The sequence below is a fragment of the Notolabrus celidotus genome, chromosome 14, assembly GCF_009762535.1.
Source record: "Notolabrus celidotus isolate fNotCel1 chromosome 14, fNotCel1.pri, whole genome shotgun sequence".
NCBI lineage: Eukaryota > Metazoa > Chordata > Actinopteri > Labriformes > Labridae > Notolabrus > Notolabrus celidotus.
This window is the reverse complement of record NC_048285.1, coordinates 20,373,268-20,392,541: the sequence shown is the minus strand read 5'-3', so window position 1 is coordinate 20,392,541 and position 19,274 is coordinate 20,373,268. Positions and strand designations below refer to the sequence as shown.

The 19,274-nt window shown below is 40.4% G+C and overlaps 3 protein-coding genes across 3 annotated transcripts; all 3 read left to right on the top strand.

Moving 5' to 3' along the window:
• Positions 1-2,914: 2,914 nt before the first annotated feature.
• On the top strand, positions 2,915-5,920 carry LOC117825421 (extracellular calcium-sensing receptor-like). The gene is made up of 5 exons (XM_034701253.1): positions 2,915-3,166; positions 3,275-4,099; positions 4,221-4,442; positions 4,563-4,686; positions 4,896-5,920. Exons 1-5 carry the CDS (start codon positions 2,915-2,917, stop codon positions 5,792-5,794), a joined length of 2,322 nt encoding a protein of 773 aa, XP_034557144.1. The 3' UTR covers positions 5,795-5,920.
• A 1,499-nt stretch (positions 5,921-7,419) lies between these two features.
• LOC117824835 (extracellular calcium-sensing receptor-like) lies at positions 7,420-10,628 on the top strand. Its single transcript, XM_034700306.1, has 6 exons — positions 7,420-7,604; positions 7,722-8,007; positions 8,117-8,935; positions 9,057-9,278; positions 9,398-9,521; positions 9,730-10,628. The coding sequence occupies exons 1-6, from the start codon at positions 7,486-7,488 to the stop codon at positions 10,626-10,628; spliced, it is 2,469 nt and encodes an 822-aa protein (XP_034556197.1). The 5' UTR covers positions 7,420-7,485.
• Positions 10,629-15,480: 4,852 nt separating this feature from the next.
• Positions 15,481-18,771, top strand: LOC117824834 (extracellular calcium-sensing receptor-like). The gene is made up of 6 exons (XM_034700305.1): positions 15,481-15,741; positions 15,858-16,143; positions 16,253-17,077; positions 17,199-17,420; positions 17,540-17,663; positions 17,873-18,771. Exons 1-6 carry the CDS (start codon positions 15,542-15,544, stop codon positions 18,769-18,771), a joined length of 2,556 nt encoding a protein of 851 aa, XP_034556196.1. The 5' UTR covers positions 15,481-15,541.
• The last annotated feature ends 503 nt before the right edge of the window (positions 18,772-19,274 follow it).

Below are 19,274 nucleotides of genomic sequence, written 5' to 3'. Positions count from 1 at the left end.
TCTCAGTGCTCTGCGGACTCTGCAGCTCGCGGTCATCAGATAGCTGCATGCAGGTTATTTTTATTACTTTTAATAGTGTACTGCTTTATACGGAGCCCCTAAAGTGACATATGCAGAAATTTTTTTTTTTGGAAACTATCTCGTGCGCACAAGATACTTTCTCGTGTGCACCAGATACTTTCTCGTGAGCACCAGATACTTTCTCGTGCGCACAAGATACTTTCTCGTGCGCACGAGATACTTTCTCGTGAGCACCAGATACTTTCTCGTGAGCACCAGATACTTTCTCGTGAGCACCAGAAAGTATCTTGTGCGCACGAGAAAGTATCTCGTGCGCACGAGAAAGTATCTGGTGCTCACGAGAAAGTATCTGGTGCTCACGAGAAAGTATCAGCCAATCATAGTGTAGATTCCAGGGTATGTGGTTGTGAAGCGATCCCTTTAGCCATGCCCGAGACCAGAGCACACCGAGACCAGAACGCACCGAGACCAGAGCGCACCGAGACCAGAACGCACCGAGACCAGAGCGCACCGAGACCTAGACTAGTCGATATCATCCCGCATTTAGGCAGTTATTTAATGAGGACTATGTTTGATCCTTTGTTACAATGGGTAGCCTATCTGCAAACGTTTTATCCTCAGCCCGTTACTGTATTATTGATCAGTCTGACGTTCGTTTACCTGCATATGAAAAGTGCTTTAATTCCTTTAACCCATTATGTTAACACCATGATGATGTTTTATGCTTGGTCCAGATTTGCTGAAGTCCGTTTTACACTGCTGGTATATCTAAGTTAATAGAACACTGATTAGGAAATTGCTCAATGTATTTGTAAAGCACTGGAGTGCGCAGCTGTCTTCTTGCTGTGGAGAATAAGCAAAGCTTGAGTCAGTCTCTACTCTTTAGACTTTGACATATTTATTGAGGCCGTACAGGAGGTTTCATCATTAATATCCTGGCATAAAACATAATCTCCTGCTCTCCTCTTCATTAACATAACAGGGCGCAAATACTGTGTGATGACGTCACATCTGCACGCACAGTGTAACCTTTGACAGAACAGTACAATACAAAGAGCAAGGGCGCCATCTAGTGACCACATTTAACAGTATTATTACCACAGATAATATCTGATCAATAAAAATAAGTTCACTTTGATTTGCCAAAGACTACCAAAGACTACCAAAGCTACCAAAGCTAAATCAGTTCTTCAGTATAATGTTCAAATTAAAGGAATTAAAGCACTTTTCATATGCAGGTAAACGAACTTCAGACTGATCAATAATACAGTAACGGGCTGAGGATAAAACGTTTGCAGATAGGCTACCCATTGTAACAAAGGATCAAACATAGTCCTCATTAAATAACTGCCTAAATGCGGGATGATATCGACTAGTCTTGGTCTCGGTGCGCTCTGGTCTCGGTGCGCTCTGGTCTCGGTGCGTTCTGGTCTCGGTGCGCTCTGGTCTCGGTGCGCTCTGGTCTCGGTGCGCTCTGGTCTCGGGCATGGCTAAAGGGATCGCTTCACAACCACATACCCTGGAATCTACACTATGATTGGCTGCATAGGAGTGAGACATCTGATTGGTTACAGACATTGCCCTGCAGTCTCAAAAATTCTATTCACAAATGCAGTGAGGTTCACAAATTACAAACAGTTCGTAAATGCAGACTGAACAGTCCGTATATAAATGTAACAAGATACAAGGCAGCCCAAGGTTGAAATAAAGCTCAACTAACTGCTGTACTGTCATTTTTAGATCGAAACTGGTTGATCTCCAGTGCTAACTTGGTGAAACTTTCTCGTGCGCACGAGAAAGTATCAACAAGTTTGCACTGGAGATCAACCAAAGTATCTGGTGCGCACGAGAAAGTATCTGGTGCGCACGAGAAAGTATCTGGTGCGCACCAGATACTTTCCAAAAAAAAATTTCTGCACATGTCACTTTAGGGGCTCCGTAGCTTTATATTGGTTTTGGGTTATTCATTTTCCTTTTCCTTAATTCAGGTCTTTTGTGTTAATCTGTTTGGTTGTGGGTATTTTGTTATATTTTTATTTATTTGCATGAGTGTGGTTATTTTCATTTGCTTATTTTACATTCCGTTATTTGGTTCAGTATTTTGATTTGCATGAGTGTGTTTCTTTTCATTGCTTTATGTGTTTGCCTTGATTGATTTGTTTGGATTTATTTGAGTCAGCTTAGTTACTTTAGAATTGCTTTGTTTGGGGTTTGGTTGTATATTATATCGGCGTTGCCGATTCACAAACAAGCCCGGTCCCTCACGCCTCTCTAAGTCTTACCACCTTGTCCAAATATACAATATATACTGTATGTATTTTGGGTGCAAAGCCAAATGCTAAAATTTGTCAGTCTATATTGTATGTGTGTACTTAAATGTCAGTGTCCTGTGTGTCCTTGCTGTAGCAGTATTGTACCAACCTTTTAGATTCAAGATCATTCTGTCCTTTGGGAAATAATCCAGCATTACGGAAGTGGGCATCTCCCTGCATTGGATACAGTTTATAAAATAGCTGTGTCCTCATCTCACATGCTGAGCAAACATGCAGAGAGCTATATTGTTGTTACTGTGTGCCCTCTATTCAAAAACTGTTTCTGGTTGTGAACTGTTAGGTAGGTTTGATATGCCGAGTTTGTTTAAGCAAGGAGATATAATGATTGGAGGGATTTTTCCAGTTTTCAACAAAGAGACGAGTAGAACTTCTGCATTCAAGAGCAATCCACCTGGTGTTGAATGTGTGGGGTAAGAGTTACTACATTTGGCTTGTATACATTTCTAATGTGCTCCTTTTTAAAAAAACATGGCAATTGTGTGACTCTGCAACTTTGCAAATTCTTTAAATAACCTAAACATTTTAGGTTGAAACCACGTCCTTTTCGGTGGACCCAAGTGATGATTTTTGCAATGGAAGAAATCAACAAAGATCCTGCTCTCCTGCCAAACATATCTCTTGGCTATAGGATCCTTGATTCATGTGCATCTCCTACAAATGCTCTGCGTGCTGCACTGACACTGGCAAGCAGACCTGAGGAGACGGAATCGACTTCACCGTGTACCCCAGCTATATCTGCCCTTATAGCTGAGTCGGGATCGACGCAATCTATAATTGTGGCTGGAGCTCTTGGATCGTTTCAAGTGCCAATGGTAAAAGATTAAGTGATATTTCATTGCATTCATGTTTTGTGTAATGTGATGTTTTTGTAGTGATTGGATTGTGTTCTTTTGAGACCAATGTTGGTGTTCTTTTCACAGGTAAGTTACTTCTCAACATGTGCCTGCCTGAGTGACAAAACCAAATATCCTACATTTTTTCGGACAATTCCCAGCGACTACTTCCAGGCGAAAGCTTTGGCAGCACTGGTTATACGTTTTGGCTGGCAGTGGATTGGAGCAATACACTCAGACGATGATTATGGGAGGAATGGGATCCAGGCTTTTACTGAGGAGGTTAAGAAACATGGGATCTGCATTGCGTTTGTAGGGAAAATTCTTAGAACATACTCTATGGATAAATTTCTGGATGTTTTGGAAATTATAAAGCAGTCAACTGTCAAGGTCATCCTTGCTTTTGTTGCAGAGGGTGACTTTCACCCTCTGATGCAAGAGGTGGTAAAACAGAACATCACAGGGATTCAGTGGATTGCCAGTGAGGCCTGGATAACAGCAGCTCGACCCTCCACACCTGAAATGTACCCAGCTTTTGGTGGAGCCCTAGGGTTCGTGGTGCAGAAGATGGCTATTCCAAAACTCCAACCTTTTCTTACAAGCATCAGCCCCTATGCTGATCCAAGTGCAGCCTTTGTAAAAGATTTCTGGGAGATGATGGTGGGCTGCACACCTGATCCACCTGGGGAGCACACAGGCACTAAGGCAGTGCATGAAGTATGCACTGGAAATGAGACATTAATGAATTCACAGGATGTGTTCTTCAATGTCACAGAGCTCAGAGTGTCTTATAATGTCTACAAGGCAGTTTATGCCATCGCTCACGCCCTACATCAGCTGGTTTTCTGCCAACCAGCTGGAGGAAAAGTAATGAAACCATGTTTGAATTTATCAGAAATTCAGCCCCAAAAGGTGAGAAGTCATGCTATTGAAATCTGCCACTTCTCCAACAGCCTGAAAATAATCAGTACAGTTTCCCTTGGATATATCTTATACATATGAACAATAATAAATAATGTATTCCTTTGCTCAGGTCACTGATCACCTAAGAAGGGTCAATTTCAGGAACCAGTTTGGGGATGATGTGTTTTTTGATGCCAATGGTGACCCTCCTGCTTCTTATGATATTATCAACTGGCAGCTGAGAGATGGTCAGGTGCAACATGTCACAGTGGGTCATTTTGTTTCTGCTGCTAATGGTGATTATAAGCTCAGCATCAAGGACGAAGACATTGTGTGGCGGACAGGAGAAATGGTAAAAAGCAAAGCATTTTTTAATGTAACTGATTTTGCGAGTTGTTAGTGTGTTTCTGAGTTTGTGCAGTTGCAAATGAATATTGCTGTTCAATCATCACATTATTTGAACTTTTTCCAGGTTCCGAAATCTGTGTGCTCTAATATTTGTCCAAAAGGAACAAGAAAAGCTCAAATAAAGGGAAAACCGGCCTGCTGTTTTGACTGTATTCCGTGTGCTGATGGAACTATAGCCAATTCAACAGGTATGAAAAGCATGTGTATGCTATAGAAATCAAACTTTCAGGATCCAGTGTTGGTGTGACGGTGTGGGTGAATGTGTAAAAGAAGTACCCTCAAATTTCATAATTGCTATATCAGTTATGTGTTTTCTGACTTTGAATTTGGAGGGATATTGTTTACATTTTGAAAACATTAAGTCACAGCACTGAATTTCTCTGTTGACTTTCAACAGGTGCAGCTGACTGCACTCCCTGTCCTCGGGAATACTGGTCCAACGAGAGAAAAGATGAGTGCATTCCTAAAACAATTGAGTTCCTGACGTACGTTGAGTCGATGGGAATCGCTCTCACAGTGGTATCCCTAATAGGGGCTTCACTGTCTTTGGTCACAATGATTGTCTTCATCTGCTACAGAGAAACTCCTGTCATAAAGGCCAGCAACTCTGAGCTCAGCTGTTTCCTGTTGTTTTCTCTTTTTTTGTGTTTCCTCTGTCCCCTCACTTTCATGGGCAGACCCACAGTCTGGACGTGCATGCTGCGCCACACAGCATTTGGTGTCACGTTTGCACTTTGTATTTCCTGTGTCTTGGGAAAAACTATAGTTGTAGTCACAGCTTTCAAGGCTACAATCCCTGGCAAGAAAGCTGCAGCAAAGTTTGGACCTGCACAGCAGAGGATAATAGTTTGCTCCTGTACTTTGATTCAGATAGTTATATGTGTGTTGTGGCTGAAATTGAACCCCCCTTTCCCAGACATGGTTTTCAGATACAGCAACACAAAGATTGTTCTAGAGTGCAACACAGGCTCTGAGGCTGCTTTTTATGCAGTACTGGGTTACATCGGGATCCTTGCAGTAATATGTCTGGCCCTGGCTTTTCTAGCAAGAAAGTTGCCTGATAACTTTAATGAAGCTAAATTTATCACCTTCAGCATGCTGATATTCTGTGCTGTCTGGATCACCTTTATCCCAGCGTATGTCAGCTCTCCTGGGAAGTTCACTGTAGCTGTTGAGATTTTTGCCATTTTATCTTCAGCATTTGGATTATTGATAAGCATTTTTGCACCAAAATGTTACATAATATTGATCAAGCCAGAAAAAAATACCAAGAAACATGTCATGGGAAAACTGTAAAAATAAAAAAAATATGAGACCATGTCAAGAAGATTCTACTGTTATTTTGAATTTTCCCACAGTGTAAGGTTAAACCATAGCATATGTGCAAAGAAAGATTTATTTTATAAAACAAAAACACGCATCAACAGCAATTTAATTTAATTTAGATTTAATTTAGGGTTTATGTTTTTTATGAATTACGTTAATGCTCCTGATGTACTTCATGTCAAAACTATGGATGGTATGGTGTGCCAGTTGGCCTAGCTGTTTTAGGGCGTGACCCATTTACAGAGGCCACAGTCCTAAAAACAAATTTAAAATATGTTGTGTCATGTGTTGTGATTTTTTATAACATCCAATTATTGCAATGTATCCAAGATCTCAATAAAAACTATAAAACTTTACTTCTTTAAAAATGTTTTGTGTCATTTGGATATAAAGCAGAAGTTGAAGTGGAAGAAGAAAATGGAATAAAACGTTTTGTTTTTACTTGGTTTCAAACACATAGGTGTGGAAAACAAATCTGTGCATATTAGACTATTCATTTAATTTGGAAAGGTAAGGTCAGTAAGTGTTGGGGCTACAACCATATATCCATAACACTCACTGCTCAGACAGTAACTCTAGCTCTCTAAAATGAACTACTTAGCTGGACAGCTGTTATGTTTGGCGACAGCATCACGTTCACTCACCCCACGCTTACTTTTTGCCCTTGTTGGCCACCGTACTAAGCACAATGTAATATTACAGAAGACATGTCACTTCATCTACTCCCTCAAAAACCTCTCACTCTAATCAACTATATATTTCAAATCAATGATTACAATATGCTTACAGGCCTCCTTTGAATAAAAATGAAAATGAAATTTTGAATAACAAGGCCCTTCGAAGAGTTCTTAAGTGTTTATGAAACAGACTGAAATCGTGACTCTTCATGACCTACAAAAGCAAATTGTAGGTCAGATTGTCGGCGCTGCTGATCTCCGATCTACCAGAGGCGCAGGTTTGCGCAGCAGCACTTTAGCATGGGCGTCTCAGCGCTCTGCGGACTCTGCAGCCCGCGGTCATCAGACGTCTGCATGCAGGTTATTTTTATTACTTTTAATAGTGTACTGCTTTATATTGGTTTTGGGTTATTCATTTTCCTTTTCCTTAATTCAGGTATTTTGTGTTAATCTGTTTGGTTGTGGTTATTTTGTTATATTTTTATTTATTTGCATGAGTGTGTTTCTTTTCATTGCTTTATTTGTTTGGATTCATTTGAGTCAGCGTAGTTACTTTAAAATTGCTTTGTTTGGGGTTTGGTTGAATATTATATCGGTGATGCAGATTCAAATACAAGCCTGGTCCCTCACGCCTCACTAAGTCTTACCACCTTGTCCAAATCAACAATATAAATGTATTTTTGGTGCAAAGCCAAATGCTAAAATTTGTCAGTCTATATTGTATGTGTGTACTTACATGTCAGTGTCCTGTGTGTCCTTACTGTAGCAGTATTGTACCAACCTTTCAGATGCAAGATCATTCTGTCCTTTGGGAAATAATCCAGCATTAAGGAAGTGGGCATCTTCCTGCATCGAATGCAGTTTATAAAATAGCTGTGTCCTCATCTCACATGCTGAGCAAACATGCAGAGAGCTATATTGTTGTTACTGTGTGCCCTCTATTCAAAAACTGTTTCTGGTTGTGAACTGTTAGGTAGGTTTGATATGCCGAGTTTGTTTAAGCAAGGAGATATAATGATTGGAGGGATTTTCCCAGTTTTCAACAAAGAGACGAGTAGAACTTCTGCATTCAAGAGCAATCCACCTGGTGTTGAATGTGTGGGGTAAGAGTTACTACATTTGGCTTGTATATATTTCTAACGTGCTCCTTTTTTAAAAAAAAAAGGCAATTGTATGACTCTGCAACTTTGCAATCTCTTTAAATAACCTAAACATTTTAGGTTTAAACTACAACCTTTTCGGTGGACCCAAGTGATGATATTTGCAATGGAAGAAATCAACAAAGATCCTGCTCTCCTGCCAAACATATCTCTTGGCTATAGGATCCTTGATTCATGTGCATCTCCTTCAAATGCTCTGCGTGCTGCACTGACACTGGTAAGCAGACCTGAGGAGACGGAATCGACTTCACCGTGTAACCCAGCTATATCTGCCCTTATAGCTGAGTCAGGATCAACGCAATCTTTAATTGTGGCTGGAGCTCTTGGACCGTTTCAAGTGCCAATGGTAAGAGATTAAGATGATATTTCATTGCATTCATGTTTTGTGAAATCTGGTGTTTTTGTAGTGATTGGATTGTTTTCTTTTGAGACCAATGTTGGTGTTCTTTTCACAGGTAAGTTACTTCTCAACATGTGCCTGCCTGAGTGACAAAACCAAATATCCTACATTTTTTCGGACAATTCCCAGCGACTACTTCCAGGCGAAAGCTTTGGCAGCACTGGTTAGACGTTTTGGCTGGCAGTGGATTGGAGCAATACAGTCAGACAATGATTATGGGAGGAATGGGATCCAGGCTTTTACTGAGGAGGTTAAGAAACATGGGATCTGCATCGCATTTGTAGGGACAATTCTAAGAACGTACCCTATGGATAAAATGCTGGATGTTGTGGAAATTATAAAGCAGTCAACTGTCAAGGTTATCCTTGCTTTTTCTGCAGAGGGTGACTTTTACCCTCTGATGCAAGAGGTGGTGAAGCAGAACATCACAGGGATTCAGTGGATTGCCAGCGAGGCCTGGATAACAGCACCTCGAATCTCCACACCTGAAATGTACCAAGCTTTTGGTGGAGCCCTAGGGTTTGTGGTGCAGAAGATGGCTATTCCAAAACTCCAACCTTTTCTTACAAGCATCAGCCCCTATGCTGATCCAAGTGCAGCCTTTGTAAGAGATTTCTGGGAGATGATGGTGGGCTGCACACCTGATCCACCTGGGGAGCACACTAAGGCAGTGCATGAAGTATGCACTGGCAATGAGACATTAATGAATTCACAGGATGTGTTCTTCAATGTCACAGAGCTCAGAGTGTCTTATAATGTCTACAACGCAGTTTATGCCATCGCTCATGCCCTACATCAGCTGGTTTTCTGCCAACCAGCTGGAGGAAAAGTAATGAAACCATGTTTGAATTTGTCAGAAATTCAGCCCAAAAAGGTGAGAAGTCATGCTATTGAAATCTGCCACTTCTCCAACAGTCTGAAAATAATCAGTAGAGTTTCCCTTGGATATATCTTATACATATGAACAATAATAAATAATGTATTCCTTTGCTCAGGTCACTGATCACTTAAGAAGGGTGAATTTCAGGAATCATTTTGGGGATGATGTGTTTTTTGATGCCAATGGTGACCCTCCTGCTTCTTATGATATTATCAACTGGCAGCTGAGAGATGGTCAGGTGCAACATGTCACAGTGGGTCATTTTGTTTCTGCTGCTAATGGTGATTATAAGCTCAGCATCAAGGACGAAGACATTGTGTGGCGGACAGCAGAAATGGTAAAAAGCAAAGCATTTTTTAATGCAACTGATTTGTGAGTTGTTAGTGTGTTTCTGAGTTTGTGCAGTTGCAAATGAATATTGCTGTTCAATCATCACATTATTTGAACTTTTTCCAGGTTCCGAAATCTGTGTGCTCTAATATTTGTCCAAAAGGAACAAGAAAAGCTCAAATAAAGGGAAAACCGGCCTGCTGTTTTGACTGTATTCCGTGTGCTGATGGAACTATAGCCAATTCAACAGGTATGAAAAGCATGTGTATGCTATAGAAATCAGCTTTCAGGATCCAGTGTTGGTGTGACACTGCGGGTGAATGTGTCAAAGAAGTGCCCTCAAATTTCATAATTGCTATATCAGTTATGTGTTTTCTGACTTTGAATTTGGAGGGATATTGTTTACATTTTGAAAACATTAAGTCACAGCACTGAATTTCTTTGTTGATGTTCAACAGGTGCAGCTGACTGCACTCCCTGTCCTCTGGAATACTGGTCCAACGAGAGAAAAGATGAGTGCATTCCTAAAACAATTGAGTTCCTGACGTACGTTGAGCCGATGGGAATCGCTCTCACAGTGGTATCCCTAATAGGGGCTTCACTGTCTTTGGTCACAATGATTGTCTTCATCTGCTACAGAGAAACTCCTGTCATAAAGGCCAGCAACTCTGAGCTCAGCTGTTTCCTGTTGTTTTCTCTTTTTTTGTGTTTCCTCTGTCCCCTCACTTTCATGGGCAGACCCACAGTCTGGACGTGCATGCTGCGCCACACAGCATTTGGTGTCACGTTTGCACTTTGTATTTCCTGTGTCTTGGGAAAAACTATAGTTGTAGTCACAGCTTTCAAGGCTACAATCCCTGGCAAGAAAGCTGCAGCAAAGTTTGGACCTGCACAGCAGAGGATAATAGTTTGCTCCTGCACTTTGATTCAGATAGTTATATGTGTGTTGTGGCTGAAATTGAACCCCCCTTTCTCAGACATGGTTTTAAGATACAGCAACAAAAAGATTGTTTTAGAGTGCAACACAGGCTCTGAGGCTGCTTTTTATGCAGTACTGGGTTACATCGGGATCCTTGCAATAATATGTCTGGCCCTGGCTTTTCTAGCAAGAAAGTTGCCTGATAACTTTAATGAAGCTAAATTTATCACATTCAGCATGCTGATATTCTGTGCTGTCTGGATCACCTTTATCCCAGCATATGTCAGCTCTCCTGGGAAGTTCACTGTAGCTGTTGAGATATTTGCCATTTTATCTTCAGCATTTGGATTATTGATAAGCATTTTTGCACCAAAATGTTACATAATATTGATCAAGCCAGAAAAAAATACCAAGAAACATGTCATGGGAAAACTGTAAAAATTAAAAAAAATTTGAGACCATGTCAAGAAGATTCTACTGTTATTTAGAATTTTCCCACAGTGTAAGGTTAAACCATAGCATATGTGCAAAGAAAGATTTATTTTATAAAACAAAAACACGCTTCAACAGCAATTTCATTTAATTTAGGTTTTATTTTTTTTAATGAATTACTTTAATGCTCCTGATGTACTTCATGTCAAAACAATGGATGGTATGGTGTGCCAGTTGGCCTAGCTGTTTTAGGGCGTGACCCATGTACAGAGGCCACAGTCCTCAAAAATAATTGAAAATATGTTGTGTCATGTGTTGTGATTTTTTACAACATCCAATTATTGCAATGTATCCAAGATCTCAATAAAAAACTATAAAACTTTACTTCTTTAAAAATGTTTTGTGTCATTTGGATATGAAGCAGAAGTTGAAGTAGAAGAAGAAAATGGAATAGAAGTAGAAGATATTAGTATCAACTGAACATGGGCCCCAAATATAAAGACCTGGCAGGAAATGTAGAGGTGCTTCCTTTTTTCCTGCTTAGAAAAATAAACTATTTTCACAAAGTTGTGTTTTTACTTGGTTTCAAACACATAGGTGTGGAAAACAAATCTGTGCATATTAGACTATTCATTTAATTTGGAAAGGTAAGGTCAGTAAGTGTTGGGGCTACAATCCTATATCCATAATACTCACTGCTCGGACAGTAACTCTAGCTCTCTAAAATGAGCTACTCAGCTGGACAGCCTTTATGTTGGGCGACAGCATCACGCTCACTCACCCCACACTTACTTTTTGCCCTTGTTGGCCACCGTACTAAGCACAATGTAATATTACAGAAGACATGTCACTTCATCTACTCCCTCAAAAACCTCTCACTCTAATCAACTAGATATTTCAAATCAATGATTGCAATATGCTAACAGGCCTCCTTTGAATAAATATGAAAATGAAATTGTAAATAACATGCCCTTTGAAGAGTTCGTAAGTGTTTATAAAACAGACTGAAATGATGCCTCTTCATGACCTACAAAAGCAAATTGTAGGTCAGATGTTGGCGCTGCTGATCTCAGAATCAGAATCAACTTTATTGGCCAAGTACGCTTGAAAACACAAGGAATTTGACTTTAGTAAACTGCTCTCTTTGTACAAAGCATAATAATAATAGGGTTAGGGTTTTGATTAGGGTTAGTGTTAGGATTAGGTTTAGGATTAGGGTTAGGATTGTGATTAGGGTTAGGGTTAGGGTTATGATTAGGGTTAGGGTTATGATTAGGGTTAGGTTTAGGGTTATGATTAGGGTTAGGATTAGGTTTAGGATTAGGGTTAGGATTAGGGTTAGGGTTAGGATTAGGGTTAGGGTTAGGATTAGGGTTAGGGTTATGATTAGGGTTAGGGTTAGGATTAGGGTTAGGGTTAGGATTAGGATTAGGGTTAGGGTTAGGATTAGGGTTAGGGTTATGATTAGGGTTAGGATTAGGGTTAGGATTAGGGTTAGGGTAAGGTTTAGAGTTAGGATTGGGGTCATGATTAGGGTTAGGGTTATGATTAGGGTTAGGGTTATGATTAGTGTTAGGATTAGGGTTAGGATTAGGTTTAGAGTTAGGATTGAGGTTAGGATTAGGGTTAGGGTTATGATTAGGGTTAGGATTAGGGTTAGTGTTGGGGTTGTGATTAGGGTTCGGGTTAGGGTTGTGATTAGGGTTAGGGTTATGATTAGGGTTAGGGTTGTGATTAGGGTTAGGGTTAGGGTTGTGGTTAGGATTAGGGTTAGGATTAGGTTTAGGATTAGGGTTAGGGTTGTGATTAGGGTTAGGGTTATGATTAGGGTTGGGGTTGAGATTAGGGTTAGGGTTGTGATTAGGGTTAGGGTTATGATTAGGGTTAGGGTGAGGGTGAGGGTTAGGATTAGGGTTAGGGTTGTGATTAGGGTTAGGGTTATGATTAGGGTTAGGGTTGTGATTAGGGTTAGTGTTAGGGTTAGGGTTGTGATTAGGGTTAGGATATGGTTAGGGTTATGATTAGGGTTAGGATTAGGATTAGGGTTAGGGTTGTGATCAGGGTTAGGGTTATGATAAGGGTTAGGATTAGGTTTAGGGTTAGGATTAGGGTTAGGATTAGGTTTAGGATTAGGGTTAGGATTAGGGTTAGGATTAGGGCTAGGGTTAGGATTAGGGTTAGGGTTATGATTAGGATTAGGGTTAGGATTAGGGTTAGGGTTATGATTAGGATTAGGGTTAGGGTTAGGATCAGGGTTAGGATTAGGGTTAGGGTTTTGATTAGGGTTAGGTTCAGAGTTAGGATTGGGGTTATGATTAGGGTTATGATTAGGGTTAGGATTAATGTTAGGATTAGGGTTAGGGTTAGGGTTATGATTAGGGTTACGATTAGGATTAGGGTTAGGATTAGGATTAGGGTTATGATTTGGGTTAGGGTTAGGATGAGGGTTAGGGTTATGATTAGGGTTATGATTAGGGTTAGGATTAGGGTTATGATTAGGGTTAGGATTAGGGTTAGGGTTAGGGTTAGGGTTATGATTAGGGTTAGGATTAGTGTTATGATTAGGGTTATAATTAGGGTTAGGATTAGGGTTAGGGTTAGGATTAGGGTTAGGGTTAGGATTAGGGTTAGGGTTAGAACCAGAACTAAACTTAAGCTAACAGAACCAGAACCAAACCCAAGCAAACAGAACCAGAACCAAACCCAAGCAAACCGAACCAGAACCGAACCAGAACCGAACCAGAACTGAACCAGAACCATACCAGAAACGTAGAAGAACGGAACCAGAACTGTACCAGAACCGAACCAGAACCGAACCAGAATCGTACCAGAACCGAACCAGAACCGAACTCAAGCAAACAGAACCAGAACCGTACCAGAACCGAACCAGAACCAGAACCAGAACCGACCCAGAACCGAACTCAAGCAAACAGAACCAGAACTGCACCAAACTCAAGCAAACAGAACCAGAACCAAACTCAAGTAAACAGAAACAGAACCAACTCAAGCAAACAGAACCAGAACCAAACTCAAGCAAACATTATTAATGTCCTCAAGTTGGCATTGAGAAAAATCTAATGCCTCAGCTTGGATGGGCTGATCCGTTTTCTCCTCTCAGTGAGTATTTGCCCGGTCTTCAAGAAGACTCTCTCTGAAGAAACAGATGAAGCCAGGATACACAGCCTTCCCTCCATCACCTGTATCCTATATCCTCACACGTGATTGGCCGCATGGCTGACCATTCAAAACAAAGGGGCTGAACACTGTGAGAGCTAAGCAGCGAAAGGAAAAAACTGGGAGTCGGCTCTCTCTCGATGCGAGCCGGCTCTTCTGATTCACTATAAAGCATCGGCTCTCAGAGCCGCAGCTTTTGATCATGACACATTATTAATGTGCTTAATCTATGTTACAGTTATGAGGGGGCCATGGACAATTTTCTCACCTGTAAGGGGTCCCTGGCTCCAAAAAGTTTGAGAACCCCTGCGCTCGCTAGTAGGAGTTCAAACTCCCGATAGTGAAAACAAACGGAACAAAAAGAGCGACACAGCTGCACAGAATCTCCACGTTGTAGACATCGCTGATCATAATAGACATCGCCACGCAGGAAGACAGTTTACATATTTTTAAATCTCTCAGAGATCTTCAAATACAGAGTGCGTCTTTGCACCGGTGCGATTTTTTCAGAGTTTACAGTATATCAAATAAAAAAACGTGACATTTGCTTTGTTTTATATCGACCACTTAGCAGGATGAATATCATGATTAAGCAGGTATATTTTGAGTTTGAGTTGAGTTGAGAAACATTTGTGACCATTTTTGTCATTCAGTTCTATTTAGGTCATTAATGCACTGATCCTCTGATCATTATTATTATTGAATTATTTCAGTAAGGCAGCTTCCTGATTCCTTTGCAGGCTCTTTTGTTTTTTTCTTAGCTCATTTTGTATTTTTTGAGAAAAGAGAAAGCTGAGATGTTGCCCATCATTGTTGCTTGGTTGCACTAATAAAGTGAAGTGCTGTACATCTGTGGTTGCATTGTTCTGTAATTAATTTGCCATAATTTTTAAGCATGTAAGAGATGATTTCATGGATAGCCATAGACTACATGTCTTTCAATGTAGACTTCCACTGAGAGGAACATATCATTTAGGAACTAAATTAGGAACTAAATTTAGACTGTCACACCAGCTTGATCAACAATGAAAATGTCCTGGAAATGTCCTGGAAAATAATCTCTGGAAAAGAGTGGGAACCCTGAATTCTGCACATGTCACTTTAGGGTCTCCGTAATTTTCATTTGCTTATTTTGCATTCTGTTATTTGGTTCAGTATTTTGATTTGCATGAGTGTGTTTCTTTTCATTGCTTTATTTGTTTGCCTTGATTGATTTGTTTGGGTTTTTTTGAGTCAGCTTAGTTACTTTAGAATTGCTTGTTTGGGGTTTGGTTGTATATTATATTATGCGTTTTAAAAAGAAAATTGTGTCATAAAATAAATAGACTTTTCCAAATTGTAACCTGCCTCTGCCCAGTGGTCTTTCAAACTTGTGTAGCTATTTTCTTTAGCAAGTTAATTAATAGTTACTATTTCCAGGGGTGAAATTCCCCGGGGTGGCGTTGCCGATTCAAATACACGCCCGGTCCCTCACACCTCACTTAGTCTTACCACCTTGTCCAAATATACAATAAATGTATTTTTGGTGCAAAGCCAAATGCTAAAATTTGTCAGTCTATATTGTATGTGTGTACTTAAATGTCAGTGTCCTGTGTGTCCTTACTGTAGCAGTATTGTACCAACCTTTCAGATTCAAGATCATTCTGTCCTTTGGGAAATAATCCAGCATTAAGGAAGTGGGCATCTTCCTGCATCGGATACAGTTTATAAAATAGCTGTGTCCTCATCTCACATGCTGAGCAAACATGCAGAGAGCTATATTGTTGTTACTGTGTGCCCTCTATTCAAAAACTGTTTCTGGTTGTGAACTGTTAGGTAGGTTTGATATGCCGAGTTTGTTTAAGCAAGGAGATATAATGATTGGAGGGATTTTCCCAGTTTTCAACAAAGAGACGAGTAGAACTTCTGCATTCAAGAGCAATCCACCTGGTGTTGAATGTGTGGGGTAAGAGTTACTACATTTGGCTTGTATTCATTTCTAACGTGCTCATTTAAAAAAAAAAAAGGCAATTGTGTGACTCTGCAACTTTGCAATCTCTTTAAATAACCTAAACATTTTAGGTTTAAACTACAAAATTTTCGGTGGACCCAAGTGATGATATTTGCAATGGAAGAAATCAACAAAGATCCAGCTCTCCTGCCAAACATATCTCTTGGCTATAGGATCCTTGATTCATGTGCATCTCCTTCAAATGCTCTGCGTGCTGCACTGACACTGGCAAGCAGACCTGAGGAGACGGAATCAACTTCACCGTGTACCCCAGCTATATCTGCCCTTATAGCTGCGTCGGGATCAACGCAATCTTTAATTGTGGCTGGAGCTCTTGGACCATTTCAAGTGCCAATAGTAAGAGAATAAGATGATATTTCATTGCACTCATGTTTAGTGAAATCTGGTGTTTTTGTAGTGATTGGATTGTTTTCTTTTTAGACCAATGTTGGTGTTCTTTTCACAGGTAAGTTACTCCTCAACATGTGCCTGCCTGAGTGACAAAACCAAATATCCTACATTTTTTCGGACAATTCCCAGCGACTACTTCCAGGCGAAAGCTTTGGCAGCACTGGTTAAACGTTTTGGCTGGCAGTGGATCGGAGCAATACACTCAGACAATGATTATGGGAGGAATGGGATCCAGGCTTTTACTGAGGAGGTTAAGAAACATGGGATCTGCATCGCATTTGTAGGGACAATTCTAAGAACATACCCTATGGATAAAATGCTGGATGTTGTGGAAATTATAAAGCAGTCAACTGTCAAGGTTATCCTTGCTTTTGCTTCAGAGGGTGACTTTTACCCTCTGATGCAAGAGGTGGTAAAACAGAACATCACAGGGATTCAGTGGATTGCCAGCGAGTCCTGGATAACAGCAGCCCGACCCTCCACACCTGAAATGTACCCAGCTTTTGGTGGAGCCCTAGGGTTCGTGGTGCAGAAGATGGCTATTCCAAAACTCCAACCTTTTCTTACAAGCATCAGCCCCTATGCTGATCCAAGTGCAGCCTTTGTAAGAGATTTCTGGGAGATGATGGTGGGCTGCACACCTGATCCACCTGGGGAGCACACAGGCACTAAGGCAGTGCATGAAGTATGCACTGGAAATGAGACATTAATGAATTCACAGGATGTGTTCTTCAATGTCACAGAGCTCAGAGTGTCTTATAATGTCTACAACGCAGTTTATGCCATCGCTCATGCCCTACATCAGCTGGTTTTCTGCCAACCAGCTGGAGGAAAAGTAATGAAACCATGTTTGAATTTATCAGAAATTCAGCCCCAAAAGGTGAGAAGTCATGCTATTGAAATCTGCCACTTCTCTAACAGTCTGAAAGTAATCAGTACAGTTTCCCTTGGATATATCTTATACATATGAACAATAATAAATAATGTATTCCTTTGCTCAGGTCACTGATCACTTAAGAAGGGTGAATTTCAGGAATCAGTTTGGGGATGATGTGTTTTTTGATGCCAATGGTGACCCTCCTGCTTCTTATGATATTATCAACTGGCAGCTGAGAGATGGTCAGGTGCAACATGTCACAGTGGGTCATTTTGTTTCTGCTGCTAATGGTGATTATGAGCTCAGCATCAAGGACGAAGACATTGTGTGGCGGACAGGAGAAATGGTAAAAAGCTAGGCTTTTTTTAATGTAACTGATCTGTGAGTTGTTAGTGTGTTTCGGAGTTTGTGCAGTTGCAAATGAATATTGCTGTTCAATCATCACATTATTTGAACTTTTTCCAGGTTCCGAAATCTGTGTGCTCTAATATTTGTCCAAAAGGAACAAGAAAAGCTCAAATAAAGGGAAAACCGGCCTGCTGTTTTGACTGTATCCCGTGTGCTGATGGAACTATTGCCAATTCAACAGGTATGAAAAGCATGTGTATGCTATAGAAATCAAACTTTCAGGATCCAGTGTTGGTGTGACTCTGTGGGTGAATGTGTCAAAGAAGTGCCCTCAAATTTCATAATTGCTATATCAGTTATGTGTTTTCTGACTTTGAATTTGGAGGGATATTGTTTACATTTTGAAAATATTAAGTCACAGCACTGAATTTCTCTGTTGATGTTCAACAGGTGCAGCTGACTGCACTCCCTGTCCTCGGGAATACTGGTCCAACGAGAGAAAAGATGAGTGCATTCCTAAAACAATTGAGTTCCTGACGTACGTTGAGCCGATGGGAATCGCTCTCACAGTGGTATCCCTAATAGGGGCTTCACTATCTTTGGTCACAATGATTGTCTTCATCTGCTACAGAGAAACTCCTGTCATAAAGGCCAGCAACTCTGAGCTCAGCTGTTTCCTGTTGTTTTCTCTTTTTCTGTGTTTCCTCTGTCCCCTCACTTTCATGGGCAGACCCACAGTCTGGACGTGCATGCTGCGCCACACAGCATTTGGTGTCACGTTTGCACTTTGTATTTCCTGTGTCTTGGGAAAAACTATAGTTGTAGTCACAGCTTTCAAGGCTACAATCCCTGGCAAGAAAGCTGCAGCAAAGTTTGGACCTGCACAGCAGAGGATAATAGTTTGCTCCTGCACTTTGATTCAGATAGTTATATGTGTGTTGTGGCTGAAATTGAACCCTCCTTTCTCAGACATGGTTTTCAGATACAGCAACACAAAGATTGTTTTAGAGTGCAACACAGGCTCTGAGGCTGCTTTTTATGCAGTACTGGGTTACATCGGGATCCTTGCAATAATATGTCTGGCCCTGGCTTTTCTAGCAAGAAAGTTGCCTGATAACTTTAATGAAGCTAAATTTATCACCTTCAGCATGCTGATATTCTGTGCTGTCTGGATCACCTTTATCCCAGCGTATGTCAGCTCTCCTGGGAAGTTCACTGTAGCTGTTGAGATATTTGCCATTTTATCTTCAGCATTTGGATTATTGATAAGCATTTTTGCACCAAAATGTTACATAATACTGATCAAGCCAGAAAAAAATACCAAGAAACATGTCATGGGAAAACTGTAAAAATTAAAAAAATATGAGACCATGTCAAGAAGATTCTACTGTTATTTTGAATTTTCCCACATTGTAAGGTTAAACCATAGCATATGTGCAAAAAATTTATTTTATAAAACAAAAACACGCATCAACAGCAATTTAACTTAATTTAGGGTTGTTTTTTTTTATGAATTACGCTAATGCTCCTGATGTACTTCATGTCAAAACTATGGATGGTATGGTGTGCCAGTTGGCCTAGCTGTTTTAGGGCGTGACCCATGTACAGAGGCCACAGTCCTAAAAAAAAAAAGAAAATATGTTGTGTCATGTGTTGTGATTTTTAATAACATCCAAATATTGCAATGTATCGAAGATCTCAATAAAAATCTATAAAACTACTTTTTTAAAAATGTTTTTGTGTCATTTGGATATGAAGTAGAAGTGGAATAGAAGAAGAAAATGGAATAGAAAGTTTTGTTTTTACTTGGTTTCAAACACATAGGTGTGGAAAACAAATCTGTGCATATTAG

Bases quoted from the DNA above. Each gene is read 5' to 3' on its own strand.
- LOC117825421 (XM_034701253.1), top strand. From the start codon at position 2,915: ATGATTTTTGCAATGGAAGAAATCAACAAAGATCCTGCTCTCCTGCCA. The intron at 4,443-4,562 runs GTAAAAAGCAAA...AACTTTTTCCAG, and splicing joins TGTGGCGGACAGGAGAAATG to GTTCCGAAATCTGTGTGCTC. The intron at 4,687-4,895 runs GTATGAAAAGCA...GACTTTCAACAG, and splicing joins AACTATAGCCAATTCAACAG to GTGCAGCTGACTGCACTCCC.
- LOC117824834 (XM_034700305.1), top strand. From the start codon at position 15,542: ATGCAGAGAGCTATATTGTTGTTACTGTGTGCCCTCTATTCAAAAACT. The intron at 16,144-16,252 runs GTAAGAGAATAA...TTCTTTTCACAG, and splicing joins GACCATTTCAAGTGCCAATA to GTAAGTTACTCCTCAACATG. The intron at 17,664-17,872 runs GTATGAAAAGCA...GATGTTCAACAG, and splicing joins AACTATTGCCAATTCAACAG to GTGCAGCTGACTGCACTCCC.
- LOC117824835 (XM_034700306.1), top strand. From the start codon at position 7,486: ATGCCGAGTTTGTTTAAGCAAGGAGATATAATGATTGGAGGGATTTTC. The intron at 8,008-8,116 runs GTAAGAGATTAA...TTCTTTTCACAG, and splicing joins GACCGTTTCAAGTGCCAATG to GTAAGTTACTTCTCAACATG. The intron at 9,522-9,729 runs GTATGAAAAGCA...GATGTTCAACAG, and splicing joins AACTATAGCCAATTCAACAG to GTGCAGCTGACTGCACTCCC.